Source organism: Helianthus annuus, chromosome 7 (genome assembly GCF_002127325.2).
Source record: "Helianthus annuus cultivar XRQ/B chromosome 7, HanXRQr2.0-SUNRISE, whole genome shotgun sequence".
Classification (NCBI taxonomy): domain Eukaryota; kingdom Viridiplantae; phylum Streptophyta; class Magnoliopsida; order Asterales; family Asteraceae; genus Helianthus; species Helianthus annuus.
In genome coordinates, this window is record NC_035439.2 from 40,771,778 (window position 1) to 40,790,479 (window position 18,702).

Genomic DNA, 18,702 nt, shown 5'->3' on the forward strand with positions numbered 1-18,702 from the left:
GTTAAGTATGCAACTGGCACCTTGGAGGGAATAGCGCTAACCTGGTGGAACGCGCAGGTGCAAATTCTGGGGTTGGCAGCTGCTAACGCCACACCCTGGAACGATTTTAAGGAACTTATCAAGAGAGAGTATTGTACGCGTGAAGATATTCACAAACTGGAAGACGAGCTGTATAATCTGAAAATGGTTGGATCAGAGATTGAAGCGTATACTAAACGGTCAAATGAGCTGGCCGTGCTGTGTCCAACTATGGTGGACCCTCCATACAAGCGTATTGAGTTGTATCTCAAGGGTTTGGCACCAGAAATACAGAGCCACGTTACCTCGGCTAACCTCGACAACATCCAGGAAATTCAGCGCCTCGCTCACCGCATTACAGATCAGGCAGTGGATCAGAACAAACTGCCAAAACGTGTCAAGGCTACCATTACTGCTGTCACCACTTCTGCTACTCCCAGTGACAACAAGAGGAAATGGGAGGGGGATTCCAGCAAGGGATCAGTTTCTGTTCAGTCTCAGCAGCGCAAGACAAATGACTACCAGAATTCGAGTCAGCAATCATCTGGCAGTCAGGGGCAGGGTGGATATCGGGGAATTCACCCACTGTGTAATAAGTGCAACAAACACCACAGTGGAAGATGTCACAGGGAACAATGTCAAAGATGCCTCAAGATGGGTCATGAGGCTAAGGATTGTAGGAGCTCTCGGCCAGCAAATCAGAACCAGCAACTCCCACCGCCAGCTCCACAGAACCAGCAGCAACAACCACAGCGTGGAAATCGGGGATGTTTCCAGTGTGGGGCAGAAGGTCATTACAAACGCGATTGTCCTCAGTTGAACCAGAATCAGAACCACAACAATAACCAGGGCAACGGGAACAACAACAACAACGGGGGAAACAACAACAACAATGGCAACGAGGCAAGAGGTCGAGTTTTCGTGTTAGGAGGAGGAGACGCAATGAACGATATTTGAACTTATAACTTATTTTGGGTTTTCATTATTATGTTTCCGTTACTCAAACAAAGTTTGGTTTGAACATCAATTGTATTGGGTTTTACGAATTATTTTGACTACTATACTTTATGTTTGATATGATGGATGGTTTGATATCATTGAGCGCATCTGCCGCATTTATGGACCTTATGAACAGGGTGTGCAAACCCTATCTTGACAAGTTCGTCGTTGTGTTCATCGACGACATTCTGCTCTACCCCGAGAGTCAGGAGGAGCACGAGCAGCACTTACGTTTTATCTTGGAACTTCTTCGAAAGGAGCAACTGTACGCAAAGCTTTCAAAATGCGACTTCTGGCTTCGTGAAGTCCATTTCCTAGGCCATGTGGTGAACAGGGATGGAAACTACAGGATAAGGTATATTGCTTACGCTTCGCGGCAACTCAAGACTTATGAACGGAACTACACGACGCACGATTTAGAGCTGGGAGCTGTTGTTTTCGCGCTTAAGATATGGCGACACTACCTGTACGGTACCAGGTGCACGATTTATACCGATCACAGGAGTCTCGAGCATATTCTTAAGCAGAAGGATTTGAACATGCGTCAACGGCGATGGGTTGAATTACTGAACGATTACGAATGCGCTATCAAGTACCATCCAGGCAAAGCCAACGTTGTGGCTGATGCCCTCAGTCGGAAAGACACTTTACCTCGGCGCGTGCGAGCGCTACAGCTTACTATTTAGTCTGATCTTCCTGCACGGATACGAAATGCTCAGGCAGAAGCATTGAAACCAGAAAACGTCAAGGCTGAAGTCTTACGCGGCTCGAGGCAACGATTAGAACAAAAGGAAGACGGCACCTACTGTGTAGCGGGACGTATTTGGGTCCCACTCTATGGCGGTTTACGTGAGCTTGTTATGGACGAAACACACAGGTCTTGTTACTCGGTACATCCAGGGTCGGATAAAATGTACCACGACATTAGAACTACATATTGGTGGCCTAGCATGAAGGCCCACATTGCAAATGTTTGACTTGTGCGAGAGTCAAGACAGAGTACCAGAAACCCTCAGGCCTACTTCAGCAAACCAGGATACCACAGTGGAAATGGGAAGAAATTTCCAGGAATTTCGTTTCGGGCTTACCTAGATCCCAGTGTGGGACTGATACTATATGGGTGATCGTGGATCGACTCACCAAGTCTGCACACTTCCTGGTTACAAAGGAAACGGATAAGTTCTCCACTCTCGCATACATCTATCTTAAAGAAGTAGTTTCAAGGCACGGGTTGCCCATCTCCATCATTTCGGATCGCGATGCACGATTCACGTCAGAGCTATGGCAAGCGATGCACAGAGCGTTTGGCTCTCGTTTAGACATGAGCACAGCATATCATCCTCAGACGGATGGGCAGTCTGAGCGCACAATACAAACTCTTGAAGACATGCTTCGGGCATGTGTTATTGATTTCGGCAACGGCTGGGAAAAGCATCTCCCTTTGGTGGAGTTCTCGTATAATAACAGTTATTACACCAGCATTCAAGTCGCTCCATTCGAGGCATTGTACGGACGTAAATGCCGGTCACCCCTCGGTTGGGCAGAGGTGGGGGATAGTTAGATTACAGGCCCAGAAATGGTAGTTGACGCTACTGAACGAATTGCACAGATACGACAACGCATGGCGGCAGCACGCGACCGTCAGAAAGCCTACGCGGATAAGCGTAAGAAGCCACTGGAATTTCAGGTCGGGGACCGGGTAATACTTAAAGTCTCACCCTGGAAGGGTGTGGTTCGTTTCGGCGAACAAGGCGAACTTAATCAGCGATATGTCGGACCATTTGAGATTATAGAAAGACTAGGACCAGTAGCCTACCGATTGAACCTACCAGCTGAACTCGGGGCAGTTCACAATGTATTTCACGTGTCGAATCTGAAGAAGTGCCTGTCAGATGAGACCCTCACAGTTCCTTTAAGGAACTCACTATCGACGAGCGGTTGCAGTTCGTCGAGGAGCCAGTTGAAATCACGGACCGGGATTTTAAGGTCCTCAAACACGAGAGAATCCCTCTTGTCCGAGTTCGTTGGAACTCCCGACGTGGCCCAGAGTACACCTGGGAACGCGAAGATCAAATGAAAGAAAAGTACCCCCAGTTATTCGAAAACCGTGCAACCACTACTGAGGCAGAAGCTACTACTACTGAATTTCGGGACGAAATTCCAAATCAACGGGGGGATGATGTGACACCCCAGGAAAACCAGTGAACAATACAGCTTACCTAGCTTCCTCAGTGAGTGCGTACCAAATTTCGGGACGAAATTTCTTTTAAGTTGGGGATAATGTGACAACTCGAATTTCCAAGATTTCCATCTTCGCATTAATTGCGCACTAATTGTTAAGCTGTCTTGTTTGTTTCACCACTGTACACGTTCGTAAATTGTTAAGTCGTATTGCGCTTGTTATATTGTATATATTAGTGTGCTCTTATATGTGTTGGGTGTGCAATGTAAGTGTGTTAACGGATATATGTTTTGTATGTTTAATGTTAGTACACTTAATAAAAAGATGGAACTTTTGTCAAACACCCACACACCTCACGAAAACACACTTCACGAAAACACTAAGAGTCCTCGTCTACTAAGGGGCCAACGAAAAGCACATGGGCTTCGGCCCAGTGATGATCGACTTGGGATGTTTAGCTATTAATCCTAACACAAAACCTAATTAGCAAAACCCTAATCACTCTTCACCCCCTCTCGCTACCCTTGAAACTCGACGGCAATCTTAAGACTCCGAAGTACCTTGCGCCAACCGACACATCGTTCTCCTGTTTGGGGTTAGTAAATCAAATATTAATAATTAATTGATTTAAATTATCATGAACTATCTGTCGTCATCATGTGCCAACTGTTATGTGATTATGGTTGTTAAGCTTTCATGTTATTTCGAATCATGTGTACACATATGCGGGATTTGACGATGATATGATTTTGCAATTTATTTAATTGATTAGTATGATAAGAAACTTGGTAATCTGATGATGTGTTTTATATTCTTTATTACATGCCATAAGTTGGTCCAATGATCTCTTAAGGTGATTGACGACTTGTCGGCCATTGATGACTTATTAATAAGCTGTTGATTTTGGTCTTCCAATAATTTGCTATTTTAGATGTTACATATAAATGAATTGACTAAATGATTCCTTTGATAATAATGGAACCGATAACAGTGAATATAGCCTTGAACTAATAATACATAGTTGACAAGTGTGGATGAAACATAAGGTAAAGTGGCCGACAATTGATATTAAGGAAATCTCTTTCATTGGACCATTTGATTTGTGGGATTACTTGTGAATTGATAGTGCATAGGCTGCATAAAGTAATGATTGTTGATGATGTGTGATGTGGTAATTCTGAACCCCTTTGTATGTCGGCTGCCCATCAAAGTCAAGCTCTAATCCAAAACCCACATGCCCACCACTTTTATTGGCTGCCCAATCAAGAGTAGCGTAATGTTATCGGCCCAATCCCGTGTGAGCTAGCAATAGATATAGGCGGCTATTCATGTGTAGTGTCAAGAATATAATATAATGTATTTATGCCCGAGTTTCTTAATGAACCCATGTCCGAGTTTTTTTTTATAAAGAGGGGATCCGAGTTTTTCTTTTGACTGGATAACCTGGTGTCCGAGTTTAATACAAGCATGATGGTCCGAACTTTATTAACTTGTGCAAGGTCTGAGTTTATGAAAGATCATCATGTCCGAGTTTAATGAACCTTATGAGGGTCCGAGTTTAAGGAAACTGATGAGGGTCTGAGTTTAATGCCATGTATGTGTGTGATCCGAGTTTCAAAGGCTCACAAGGTCCGAGTTTTAAACCTCATACCCCCCCCCCCCACCTATGTCCGAGTTTAAAAGGGGAGTTTCCCCCTTGTCCGACTTTTAAAGCCACACCAAGGGACCGAGTTTATTGAATGGCTATGTAGACCGAATTTATTGAATGGCTATGTAGACCGAATTTATTGAATGGTTATGTAGACCGAGTTTTATGGTTGTGAGTTTGTCTGAGTTTTGAGAGGTGCATGAATTTGTGAATGATTATATGAAGCTTGAACTGTATGTTAAATGTTGTGGGATCTGTTAAGTCTTGAATGATATTTATGCACTCGAATTTCATACGCATGATGTGTTGTCTGAACTCTAAATATACGTTCTCATAATTCACTGTTTAATGCTTGAAAAGACTGTGTCACGTTGATACTAAGTTCAGAAATCTGTATGAGAAACAACACACTACTATACCTCACCAGTATGTGAACATAAGATGCTGCATGTTACTGAATGATACTGCTTGCTACAGAATGATATGATATCGTATGTGATTGTTTGATCCGAAGAGATGCAAACCCTAATTGAATCTATATACTTACACCGAATCATGTGCAAAACATCCTAGGTCGTGGGTAACGGACTTAGACGATTAACAAACTCTAGAAGCAATAACATACCGAGCAAACCAAGGTGAGTTCACACAGCCAGGGCATGGGTTCCCAGGGTGGGAATGGGTTGGATGATTGTTTGTGCATGCTTAAATGATACTTGTCGAACTGCCTTCGCACACACCCTGGTTGGTAAAGACTATGGTCGCGAACGAACTACTCAACTGCCTTCGCACACACCCTGGTCGGTAAAGACTATGGTCGCGAACGAACTGATCAATTGTCTTCGCACACACCCTGGTCGGTAAAGACTACGGTCGCGAACTAACGAACCTAATCTTCGCACACATGCCTGTGAGGCCGCGATGGAAACTAATACGATACATGACATAACGAACGAACATACTACTACTCACGCTATACTATTACTGAACTGTTAACTGTGAACTCGCTCAACTAGTTGTTGACTCTCTGCTGCATGCCTTGCAGGACATTAGGTACATATGGAGCTTGCACAGGGAGGAGCAAGTCGTTGTGGAGATTGGATCGTGGATGTTACGTTATACTTACAACACTTGAACTATTTACATACATTGGATATCATTATTACGCTTCCGCTACTTAAATTATGTTTTGTTGGAACATCAATCGTATTGAATAATTGGTTTACATTTATTATACTTGACATTAACTACATGTTCGATATGATTGGTGGCTTGATCCTGGTCAGTCACGCTCCCAAGCGGTGATACTCCGCAGGTGGATTTTTGGGGGTGTGACATAATTCATATCCTGAAAAGATTAAAATTGGTGTGAGAAGTTAAGATGGATCAGTATATCGATAATCGAGGTGAATTGTTTAAGTCATAGTATGTAATGAAGCTTAACGGTACTAGTAATGTGTCTGAAAAAGCTGATATGATTCCCTGACACGCTCGCCAAAAATAAATTTGTATATAGTTTACTTTGTTTACTTTCTGCAATTTAAGTTTTTTGTATTTCATTTCTTAGTTTAGAACACTTTATAAAATCCAAAAAGATTTTATTTCTGCTTTATTTTTGACAAACCAAAGTGGAGAGTTAATCGTTGGATTCTCGAAGATTGAAGCAGACGCAGGAAAAGTTCTGAGCTGAAGAATGAGGAGAGCTTACTTTGTCAGAGTTTGAGATGTTTTCAAACTTAAAACAAGTTCATTAGTTTGACGCTTGTTACATTTTTCAGGAAACTGTGAAAATTGTTGTTTTAAAATCAGTTTGATTCGTCAAAAGATCAACCAAGGTCATTAAGTTGGACTTGGTAGATTAATTGAGTAATCAGGGTCATTAACTTGGACCTGAATACTTAAGTGGATTTCTAAAGCTGATTAAGTTTGTGATTTATTGTTGAAAAAGATAGTTTGTAATGTTATTGGTTGAGTAACAGGTTTTTGGACTTCATTATTCCCAACGGAAGCTAACTGTCAAAGTTTGAACCATAACAAGACCTGAGATTCTACCATATTGAGAGGGGGGGTTTGTGAAAGGGGGAGTCTGGATCAACAGTCGAAGGGAAGATGGAAGTTAGAGTCAGGTAGTGATCCTGAAGCATGTGAAGATAGAGTGCTTATGATGAGAAGACAGAGAGTTGGAGAAAAGACCAAGACTGAAGACTCGGAGCTGAAGACTTCGTCAATATCCAAGGGGGAGTCTGTTGACTACGTCTGCATTATGTCTTAGGTCAAGATAGGTCAACATAGGAGCTTGAAAGTCAAATTAGGTCTTAATGTTGTAGTTTCGCTTTTGTGTACATAGGTTAGAAGTAGTTCTGCTCATTTGTCATTAGGGTTTCGCTCATGTGTCACTTAGGTAGTTTCGCTTATGTGTCATGCCGTATAAGCGAAACCACAGGGACTATATATAGGCATTTGGAGCGAAACCAGATCCTTCATTCAGTACGTTGGAGCGGAACTAGATCATTGCTTGTGTAACCAAACTCTGTCAAAATTGAATTAGAAAGCAATAAAAGAGAAGGAATTGAAAAGGAAAAGCTGTGTAACTTCATGTGCATTGATTCCGCCTTTGTATGTGAAGTTGAACGTTCTCAACTGACTGTTTAGGGTCGGAACACAGTCCAACACCTGTTATTGATGCACCCATTGTTGCACCGGTAGTACCTGTTTCAGCCCCTGTGCATGCTGACCATGCACCGTTTGCTTCTCACATTGATCCTCGTTATGCTGACACCCGTAATGCGTCGATCGAGGATGATGACTACCCACCGTTTGTGCTACCCGTCACTCCTCCTGTAGCACCTGTTTCCGCACCTTCTGAGATTCCACTATTCCACCCACACACCACTGACGCCCATCGCACTGATCTTCCCATCACATTCCTCCAGGACATACCGCCACCTCGTCCTGGGGAGGGTTCATCGAGGCAGCCACCTGTTTCTGTTCCACCTGTACCGTCATCAGTACCGTTTATGTCCCAGTTCCCTCATACTGCACCATCTTTCGTACCGTCGGGCGAGCCGTTTCTGTGGTCTTCGCCCAATGTTATGCCGTTGTCAGACCCGTACCACCCTTATCATGTGGGGTACACGACAGAGGATATACTCATCTCTCTTCAGCTATAGCAGGACGTGCTTAGTCGTCGCATTCAGGAGTTAGAGAGAGCTCCACGTCCTCCATGCCACTGTCAAACTCCTTTTGCTGCACCGCACACCCCCCTTCCACTTCCACCCAATTTGGATGTTCGTTTCCTTACATCTGAGCAGCAGATTGCCTATTTGCTGCACGTCATTCGTGCCTTAGAGGAGGATTGGGTGCACATGCGCCGGTTGCTTTTCTCTTATTTTCCTCCTCCTCCTCCTCCGCCATTAGCATAGATATTTTTGGTTTGATGCAGGTAGATCATTTTGGTGAGAAAGTCGCGATTGGACCAGCTTGTGAAGACTTTTTGGAGGACCACGCTTTTGTACATGATTTGTGTAGACAGGTTTGTAATTTTGGGGGTGATGTAACCTCATGATCTTATTTTGATATGTGATGTACTGTAAAACGTGTAAAAACAATATGGTGGTCATGATTAATGAAAGGCCAATGGCAACGTTCTTACTATATGCTTTGTTGAATTATTTGTTTTATATATTAACATGGGATGTTATGTGATTGATGGATGTCACTATATATGCATATTTATTATACTTACTATGACCTGACCTACATGATCATCTTTTAGAAGATGCCTCCACGACGCGATGCGCGCATGCCCACTACTGAGGCGGAACTCCAAGGGATAATTGTCGCGGCTATAGCTCAGTATGCGGCCTCCCATGCAGAAACAAGCGGAAATATCTCGAACAATAATGGCAATAACAATCCACGCAATGGTAATGTTAAGTCGCTTGAGATATATTACGATACATTTGGATATTTCTAGCACATCCGCTAATACCATTTGTAAATTCTAACGTATGTGCAGGGTGCACCTACAAGCAATTCCTCGACTGTAAGCCCGTAAATTTTGACGGCACTGGAGGTGCTGTTGCGTTTGTCAGGTGGGCTGAAAAGACAGACTCTGTCCTCAGGATGAGCAAGTGTGCTCCCGAGCAACAAGTGACCTACATCTCAGGGCTGTTTCTTGATGGTGCCCTATCGTGGTGGAATCTGCAAGTGCAAACATTGGGAGAAGCGGCGACTTATGCGTTAACCTGGGCTGAGCTGAAAGAGCTCATGAGGAAGAAGTACTGCTCGCGAGCTGAAATACAGAAGCTAGAGACTGAGTTCTGGCACCTAAGGATGGAAGGTTCTAAGATTGCAGAATATGTCCCACGTGGTGCCGTACATGGTCACGCCCGAATTTAAACGTGTTGAGCTCTTTATCTGGGGATTGCCCCCCCCCAAGATCATGAGCATGGTTACCACGTTCAAGCCTGCTACGATCACGGAAGCCATCGATCTCAGTGTGGCACTTACTGAGGAAGCCATTAGATTGAACAAGTTTTCAGTTTCGGAACCGAAGAAGAAGGAGACTCATGTGGAGTCGTCTGGTGAAAACAAACGGAAATTTTCCAACTTCGAGCAAGGTACCAGCAACGTGAGCAAGAAGGGTGAGTCAAGCACACGGGCCAGAGCCACAACCGGTGTCGAAAACAAAGGGAAGGGTTATATGGGCACTCTGCCCAAGTGTGATACGTGCCAGCGCCATCATTCTGGCCAATGTAGATTGAGGAAATGCGAGTCATGTGGGAAGAACGGCCACTAGAAGGATACGTGTTGGGCCGGAACTGGTGCTGGGCATGGTGGTAATCGAGGTTATGGTACAAGGAGGAAATGGCGGAAATGGAAACCGTGGGAATGTTGCGAACTAAGCTGGGAGTGGAAATCGCAACCAAAACAACACTCAATGCGGAAATGGAAATGGTAATGGTCGGGGACCAGGATGTTTCAATTGTGGAGATATTGGACACTTTAAGAGGGAATGCCCAAAACTGAATCAAGCTTGTGGGAGGGTATTCAACATTGGTGCAAGGGAAGCGCGCCAGGATCCAAACGTTGTCACTGGTACGTTCCCTATAAACCAACGCTTTGCATCTGCTCTATTTGATACTTGTGCTGACTATAGCTTTGTATCGTTAGAATTTAAGGATATGCTTGGGTTAACCGCTAGTAAGTTAGATATTCCGTACTCAATTGAACTGGCTAATGGAAAGCTAGTTGAAGCGAATGAAGTCATCAGAGGATGCGTAATAGAACTGGGAGGACACGAGTTTACGCTAGATTTACTACCAGTTAAATTGGGAAGTTTCGACGTGGTGGTAGGAATGGATTGGTTGTCAAGCAACAAAGCCGAGATTGTTTGTCATGAAAAGACCATCCGCATCCCAATAGAAGATGGAGAGACGACCGTAGTTCATGGAGAAAAGCGCGATACGCCTCTGAGGATCATTAGCTGTCTGAAAGCTAGAAAGTGTTTACAGAAGGGATGTGTTACCTTCTTGGCACACATCGTGGATAAAGAAGCCGTTGAGCCAAAGATCGAAGACATTCCAGTCGTAAAAGAGTATCCTAAAGTCTTTCCAGAAGACTTGCCAGGATTACTGTCGCAAAGACAAGTTGAGTTCCACATTGACTTAGTCCAGGCGCCGCGCCTGTGGCTAAGGGACCCTACCGACTTGCGCCTTCAGAGATGCAGGAGTTGTCGACGCAACTTCAGGAGTTGTTAGACAAGGGATTCATCAGACCAAGCTTCTCACCTTGGGGAGCTCCAATTTTGTTTGTCAAGAAGAAGGATGGTAGTTTCTGCATGTGTATCGATTACCGGGAACTGAACAAGTTGAGAATCAGGAATAGATATCCTCTGCCGAGAATTGATGACCTATTCGACCAGTTGCAAGGTTCAAGTTTCTATTCAAAGATCGATCTACGATCATGATATCATCAGTTAAGGATTCAAGAGGAAAGTATTCCCAGGACTGCTTTTAGAACTCGATATGGACATTACGAGTTTCTGGTGATGCCGTTTGGGTTGATAAATGCGCTAGACGTTTTTATGGATTAGATGAACAGAGTTTGTAAGTCGTACCTTGACAAGTTTGTGATTGTGTTCATCGATGACATTTTGATCTACTCGAAGACGAAGGATGAGCGCGAACAACATTTAAGAGCCATTTTGGAGCTACTTAAAAAGGAGAAATTGTATGCCAAGTTCTCGAAGTGCGAGTTCTGGTTACGCGAAGTCCAATTTATTGGACATGTGGCTAATGGAAATGGAATCCATGTGGATCCCACAAAGATCGAAGCGATAAAGAACTGGGAGACTCCAAGGACGCCAACCGAGATTCGACAGTTCTTAGGTTTGGCTGGTTACTATCGAAGGTTCATTGAGGATTTCTCAAAAATCGCTCAACCTTTGACCTCCCTCACGCAGAAAGACAAGAAGTTTGATTGAGGAGTCAAACAAGAAGAAGCGTTTCAGTTGTTGTAGAACAAGCTTTGTAATGCACTGATCTTATCACTACCCGAAGGAACGGACGACTTCGTGGTATATTGTGATGCCTCGCGTCAAGGTTTGGGTTGCATGTTGATGCAGCGACAGAAAGTTATAGCATATGCTTCTCGCCAGTTGAAGGTCCACGAGAAAAATTATACCACGCACGACTTGGAGTTAGGCGCGGTGGTATTTGCGTTAAAAATCTGGCAACATTATTTGTATGGTACGCGATGTACAATCTTCACTGATCATAAGAGCCTGCAGCACATTTTCAATCAAAAGGAGCTCAACATGAGGTAAAGACGCTGGGTAGAGCTATTGAACGACTACGACTGTGAAATCAAGTATCATCCAGGGAAGGCGAACGTGGTCGCCGATGCCCTAAGTCGGAAGGAAAGGATCAAGCCCATAAGGGTTAGAGCTTTGGAAATGATTGTCCAGATAGACCTCTCATTGTGCATTCGTGCCGCACAGAGAGAAGCTCTCAAAGAAAGGAATATTGAGGACGAGTATCTCCGTGGGAGGGAGAAGCAGTTCGTACCAAATGAGGAAGGAACTTTATGCTTCATGAAACGAATTTGGGTTCCTTTGTTTGGTGGATTGAGAAAGGTTATTTTCGATGAAGCTCACAAGTCACGGTACTCGATTCATCCAGGAGCGGATAAGATGTACCAAGATATTAAGGATTTCTATTGGTGGCCAAGGATGAAAGGTGATGTTGCGGTATACGTTGGTAAATGTTTAACTTGCGCCAAAGTGAAAGCCGAATACCAGAAGCCCTCAGGTCTACTGCAGCAACCTGAAATACCCAAATGGAAATGGGAACAAATTTCAATGGACTTCATAACAAAATTGCCAAGGACGCCCAAGGGCCACGATACGATTTGGGTAATAGTAGACCGTTTAACGAAATCTGCGCACTTCTTGCCAATCAGGGAAAACGACAACACGAGTAAACTAGCTGAGATATACATGAGAGAGATCATTGCACAACATGGAGTACCTCTCTCAATCATCTCTGATAGAGATGGAATATTCGTGTCTAGGATTTGGCAATCTTTTCAGGAAGCATTTGGTTCTCAGTTGAATCTAAGTACAACGTTTCACCCGCAAACAGATGGACAGAGCGAACGAACAATCCAGACATTAGAAGACATGCTGCGAGCTTGCGTAATGGATTTAGGTGGAAGTTGGGATACTCACCTACCATTGGTTGAATTTTCATACAATAACAGTTATCATGCAAGTATTCAAGCCGCACCGTTCGAAGCTCTCTACGGACGCAAGTGTCGATCACCGATTTGTTGGGCTGGCGCGGGTGATAGACAACTGGTTGGTCCGGAATTGGTCCAGGAAACGACAGACAAGATTGCACAGATCCGAGAGCGCATCAAAGTGGCTCGTGATCGACAAAAGTGTTACGCGGACCGAAGAAGGAAACCTTTGGAATTTGAGGTGGGAGATATGGTTTTATTGAAGGTTTCACCGTGGAAGGGTGTCCTTCGCAACCTGAGGACAGTGAGTAACTTAGGTATACGTAGGTTTTACGTATTATCCTGCACAACCGAGGACGATGGTATGGTAGTCTAGTAATGGTATCCGTATGAATCTATTCAACCTTATCCTTTCAATCCCATTCCCAACACCCCGGGAATCCCATGCCTTGGTAAGAGTGTGAACTCACCTTGGATTTGCTCGGCAGATACACAAAGTTCGGTTAAGCTATATAGTAATAAACCACGTCCTAGCATGGTTATCATACAAGTCAGGTTCGTATTCGAATATAGCACATAGGTTCTACACGTATTGTGGCAATTATAATCATGGCATGCACAAGTATTCATAGCAGTCCAATAGCAGACACGTAACAAGTTCAAGTATCCGGCCCAATCAATTGGGCTCGTGACAGTGCAAGTCCAAACAGTGTGCATGTGTACCTGGTCTCGAGTCGAGACTAGGGATCTCGAGTCGCAACAAAGGAGGTCTCGACTTGTGCGTAAATCACTCGAGACTAGGTGGTCACGAGTCAGGTCTCGAGTCGCAACGGGACTCGCAAATGCAGGTCTCGGGTTGTCATGATCAGGTCGAGATCACACGGTCTCGAGTCGCAACCGGACCCGCAACCGTGGTCTCGGTTTGTGTTGTTTGTGTTGATAAGGTGGTCTCGAGTCGAGACTGAGGGTTCTCAACTCGCAACCCTGGTCGAGACAACGTGTAACAGATTTCCATCTTTTGAAGCTCAATCAATTCCTAAATATCAGCAAACATCTTGGCAATTTCGAAAAATAGATCAATCAACACAATATCCAAACATACGGTTAACCTAATATCGATCAAACAGGCCATCACATCAAGAACTCGTATGAACCCTAACCCAATCAACATGAACAATATTCACATGAACAATAATCTATCCATTTATATGAACATCAACCTATATACGCATAACCGAATTTCGTGTGCATAATTTTTCCATCGTTTACTAGCATGCATAACCCTAATGTAAACATATACAATCAAAACAATCACAACATCATCTAATATAAACTAACCGATTATATCATCAACATCACCAAGCATGAAATCGGTAAACATATACTAACCGGGTTAGAGGATTGAAACAAGTGAGGTCTCGAGTGAACAAGGGTGATCCGAACAAGGAATGATCTTCGATCGCCAAAGGGTTGTTGCCGTCGGTTTGAGAGAGAGAATGAGAAGCTAGGGTTTGTGAACTTGTGTGTGTAATGGTGTTTGGTAAAAATGTGAGATGGTTACAACCATCTCATGTGTTATGCGTATGAGGAGAGTGGGCCGAACCCTCTCTTGGGCTGCCCGTTGATTCGTGTGCAAGGAATAAAGCCCGAATGAGCTTGTGCGGTCGTGTGTGGGTTGTGTGGTTTGGGCTCGATTAACACAACGTTCAATAACATACAAACATGCACATAATATCCAGCATAACATTCAATAAAACCAAGTTCACATAATTATATAACGTTACACAAGATAGGTCTAAAGTACGAGTTGTCACATTATCCCCAACTAAAAAGAAATTTCGTCCCGAAATTTGGTACGCACTAACTGAGGAAGCTAGGTAAGTTGTATCGTTCACTGACTTTCCTGGGGTGTCACATCCTCCCCCCGTTGGTCTGGAATTTCGTCCCGAAATTCCGTAGTAGTAGCTTCAGCCTCAGTAGTGGTTGCATTGGTTCCGAATAACTGGGGGTACTTTTCTGTCATCTGGTCTTCGCGTTCCCAGGTGTACTCTGGGCCACGACGGGAGTTCCAACGAACTCGAACAAGAGGGATTCTCTTGTTTTTGAGGACCTTAACATCCCGATCCGTGATTTCAATTGGCTCCTCGACGAACTGCAACTGCTCATCGATAGTGAGTTCCTTAAAAGGAACTATGAGGGTCTCATCTGACAGTCATTTCTTCAGATTTGACACGTGAAAGACATTGTGAACTGCACCGAGTTCAGCTGGTAGGTTTAGCTTGTATGCCACTTTGCCAATCTTCTCTATGATTTCGAATGGTCCGACGTACCGCAGATTTAGTTTGCCCCGTTTGCCAAAACGGACCACACCCTTCCAGGGCGAGACTTTAAGTAAAACCCGGTCCCCGACCTGAAATTCCAAAGGCTTCCTACGCTTGTCCGCGTAGGCTTTCTGACGGTCGCGTGCTGCCGCCATGCGTTGTCGTATTTGTGCAATCTTTTCCGTGGCGTCCACTACAATCTCCGGACCCGTGATCTGACTATCCCCCACCTCTGCCCAACAGAGAGGTGACCGGCATTTACGTCCGTACAATGCCTCGAATGGAGCGGCTTGTATGCTGGTGTGATAACTGTTATTGTATGAGAACTCCACCAAAGGGAGGTGCTTTTCCCAGCCGTTGCCGAAATCAATAACGCATGCCCGAAGCATGTCTTCAAGAGTTTGGATCGTTCGCTCAGACTGCCCATCCGTCTGAGGATGATATGCTGTGCTCATGTCTAATCGTGAGCTGAAAGATTTGTGCATCGCTTGCCATAGTTCTGATGTGAATCGTGCATCCCGATCCGAAATAATGGAGGTGGGCACCCCGTGCCTCGAAACAACTTCTTTGAGATAGATGTCTGCGAGAGTGGAGAACTTATCCGTTTCTTTTATAGCTAGGAAGTGTGCAGACTTGGTGAGTCGATCCACGATTACCCATATGGTATCATTCCCACGCTGGGATCTGGGTAGGCCTGTAACAAAATCCATGGAAATTTCTTCCCATTTCCATTGCGGTATCTTGGGTTGCTGAAGTAGGCCCGCTGGTTTCTGGTATTCAACCTTGACTCTCGCACAGGTCAAGCACTTTCCAACGTAAGTAGCGATGTGGGCCTTCATGCTAGGCCACCAATAAGTAGTTCTGATGTCGTGGTACATTTTGTCCGACCTTGGGTGTACCGAGTAACGAGACTTGTGAGCTTCATCCATTACCAGCTCGCGTAGACCGCCATAAAGTGGGACCCAAATACGCCCCGTTACATAGTAGGCGCCGTCTGCCTTCTGTTCTAAGCGTTGCCTTGAGCCGCGTAGGGCTTCAGCCCTGACGTTTTCTGGCTTCAAGGCTTCTGCCTGAGCATCTCGTATCTGTGTAGGGAGGCTAGACTGAATCGTAAGCTGTAGCGCTCGCACGCGCTTAGGTATAGTTTCTTTTCGACTGAGGGCGTCAGCCACAACATTGGCTTTGCCTGGATGGTACTTGATGGCGCATTCGTAATCGTTCAGTAGTTCGACCCATCGTCGTTGACGCATGTTCAATTCCTTCTGCTTGAAGATATGCTCGAGACTCCTGTGATCGGTGTAAATTGTGCACTTGGTACCGTACAGGTAGTGTCGCCATATCTTGAGCGCGAAAACAACAGCTCCCAGCTCTAAATCGTGCGTCGTGTAGTTTCGTTCATGTATCTTAAGTTGGCGCGAAGCGTAAGCAATGACCTTGTCGCGCTGCATCAACACACATCCAAGACCCTGGATGGATGCATCACAGTATACTACAAAATCGTCCGTGCCCTCTGGCAATGAGAGGATAGGTGCACTGCAAAGTCTATCCTTTAAGTGCTGAAAAGCAGTTTCCTGACTATGGCCCCAACGGTATGTGACACCTTTCTGTGTCAGTAGTGTAAGCGGCTGAGCGATTTTTGAGAAATCCTTGATAAACTGTCTGTAGTACCCCGCCAAGCCCAAAAATTGGCGTATTTCCGTTGGAGTACGTGGCGCAGGCCAGTTCCTGATCGAGTCTACCTTGGATGGATCGACATGAATCCCATCCCTGTTCACTACATGGCCTAGAAAGTGGACTTCACGAAGCCAGAAGTCGCATTTCGAAAACTTAGCGTACAGCTGTTCCTTCCGTAGGAGTTCCAAAATAAAGCGTAGGTGCTGCTCGTGCTCCTCCTGACTCTTGGAGTAGATCAGAATGTCGTCGATGAAGACAATGACGAACTTGTCAAGATAGGGTTTGCACACCCTGTTCATAAGATCCATAAATACAGCAGGCGCGTTCGTTAATCCGAACGGCATGACAAGAAACTCGTAGTGGCCGTAGCGAGTTCTGAATGCAGTTTTGGAGACGTCCTCATCCAGAACTCTCAGCTGATGATATCCAGACCTCAAGTCTATCTTGGAGTAGTATCCAGACCTCATCTATGTGTGGAAGAGGATAACGGTTCTTCACCGTTACCTTGTTCAGTTCCCGGTAGTCTATGCACATCCTGAAGGTACCGTCCTTCTTTCTCACGAACAATACTGGAGCTCCCCAAGGCGAAGAGCTTGGACGAATGAAGCCCTTTTCCAAGAGCTCTTGTAGCTGCTTTGACAGCTCCTCCAATTATGATGGAGCTAGACGATATGGTGCGCGAGCTATGGGTGCTGCTCCTGGAGCGAGCTCGATTTGAAATTCGACCTGACGATGAGGCGGTAATCCAGGTAAATCTTCAGGAAACACATGAGGGTAGTCGTGTACAACTGGAATATCCTCCAGTTTCTTTTCCTTCACTGATGCATCTGAAACGAGTGCCAAGATTGCGGTGTGACCCTTCCGCAGACACTTCTGAGCCTTCAAGAAAGAGATGATGCCGACCACTGCACCACTCTTGTCACCTTGAACTTCGAGAGGTTCTTGACCAGAACGGGGAATGCGAATAATCTTCTCACTGCATAAGATCTCTGCCTGATGTTGGGATAACCAATCCATCCCTATGATGATATCGAAACTTCCCAAGACTATGGGAATAAGGTCGATGGAGAAAACTTGACCGGCTAAGACGATACTACAACCCCTGACTATCTGCGTGGCTTCTAAACTCTTACCATTAGCTAGTTCTACGACGTGTTTGGTGTTTAGGGGTGTTGATGTACGTTTTAACAATTTACTCATATTCAAAGACATATAACTTGTATCCGCACCCGAATCAAACAAAGCAGTAACATAAATGTTGTCGAGAAGAAACTTACCCATAACGACGTTGGGATCATTCCTGGCATCACCCTGCCCCAACACAAACGCACGACCCCTTGCCTCGTTGCCGTTGTTGTTTCCCCCATTGTTGTTGTTGCCATTGCCCTGATTGTTGCTATTGTTGTTGTTCTGGTTCCTGTTCAGCTGAGGGCAGTGCCTTTTGAAGTGACCTTCTGCACCACAATGAAAACATCCTTTGTTGCCCTGCTGCTGATTCTGCTGTGCTTGTGGCTGCTGCTGATTCTGATTCGCAGGCCGAGGGCTTCTACAATCCTTGGCCTCATGACCCATCTTGAGGCATCTTTGGCAGCGACCCTTGTTACACTGGCCACTGTGGTGTCTGTTGCAATTATTACACTTTGGGAGGTTCCCTCGATATCCGCTCTACCTGTGACTACCTGAAGAGTGCTGGCTGGGACTCTGATAACTGTCAGTCTTTCGCTGCTGGGCCTGAGACTGAACTGAAGCTGATCCCTTGCTGGAATCCCCATCCCATTTTCTCTTACTGTCACTGGGAGTAGCAGGAGTAGCTGAAGTAGTAATGGTAGCAGTAGCGCTGATACGTTTAGGCAGTCTGTTCTGATCCACTGCCTGGTCTGTGATGCGGTGAGCGAGGCGTTGAATATCCTGGATGTTGTCAAGATTAGCCGAGGTAACATGGCTCTGGATCTCTGGCGCCAACCCTTTGAGATACAACTCAATGCGCTTAACTGGAGGGTCCACCATAGTCGGACACAGCACGGCCAGTTCGTTTGACCTTTTGGTGTAAGCTTCAATTTCCGATCCAGTCATCTTCAGATGGTACAACTCATCTTCCAACTTGTGGATGTCTTCCC

General features: G+C 45.0%; 1 protein-coding gene across 1 annotated transcript in view; it reads left to right on the top strand.

Annotated features, from left to right (window-relative positions):
• The window catches only part of LOC110939549 (calphotin-like), a 33,681-nt gene extending 25,664 nt beyond the window's left edge, over window positions 1-8,017 (top strand). The window contains exon 4 of the mRNA XM_022181106.2: window positions 7,500-8,017. Within this exon, the coding sequence (XP_022036798.2) occupies window positions 7,500-8,017 (518 nt within the window). The remainder of the gene's footprint in view (window positions 1-7,499) is intronic.
• Window positions 8,018-18,702: the final 10,685 nt, after the last annotated feature.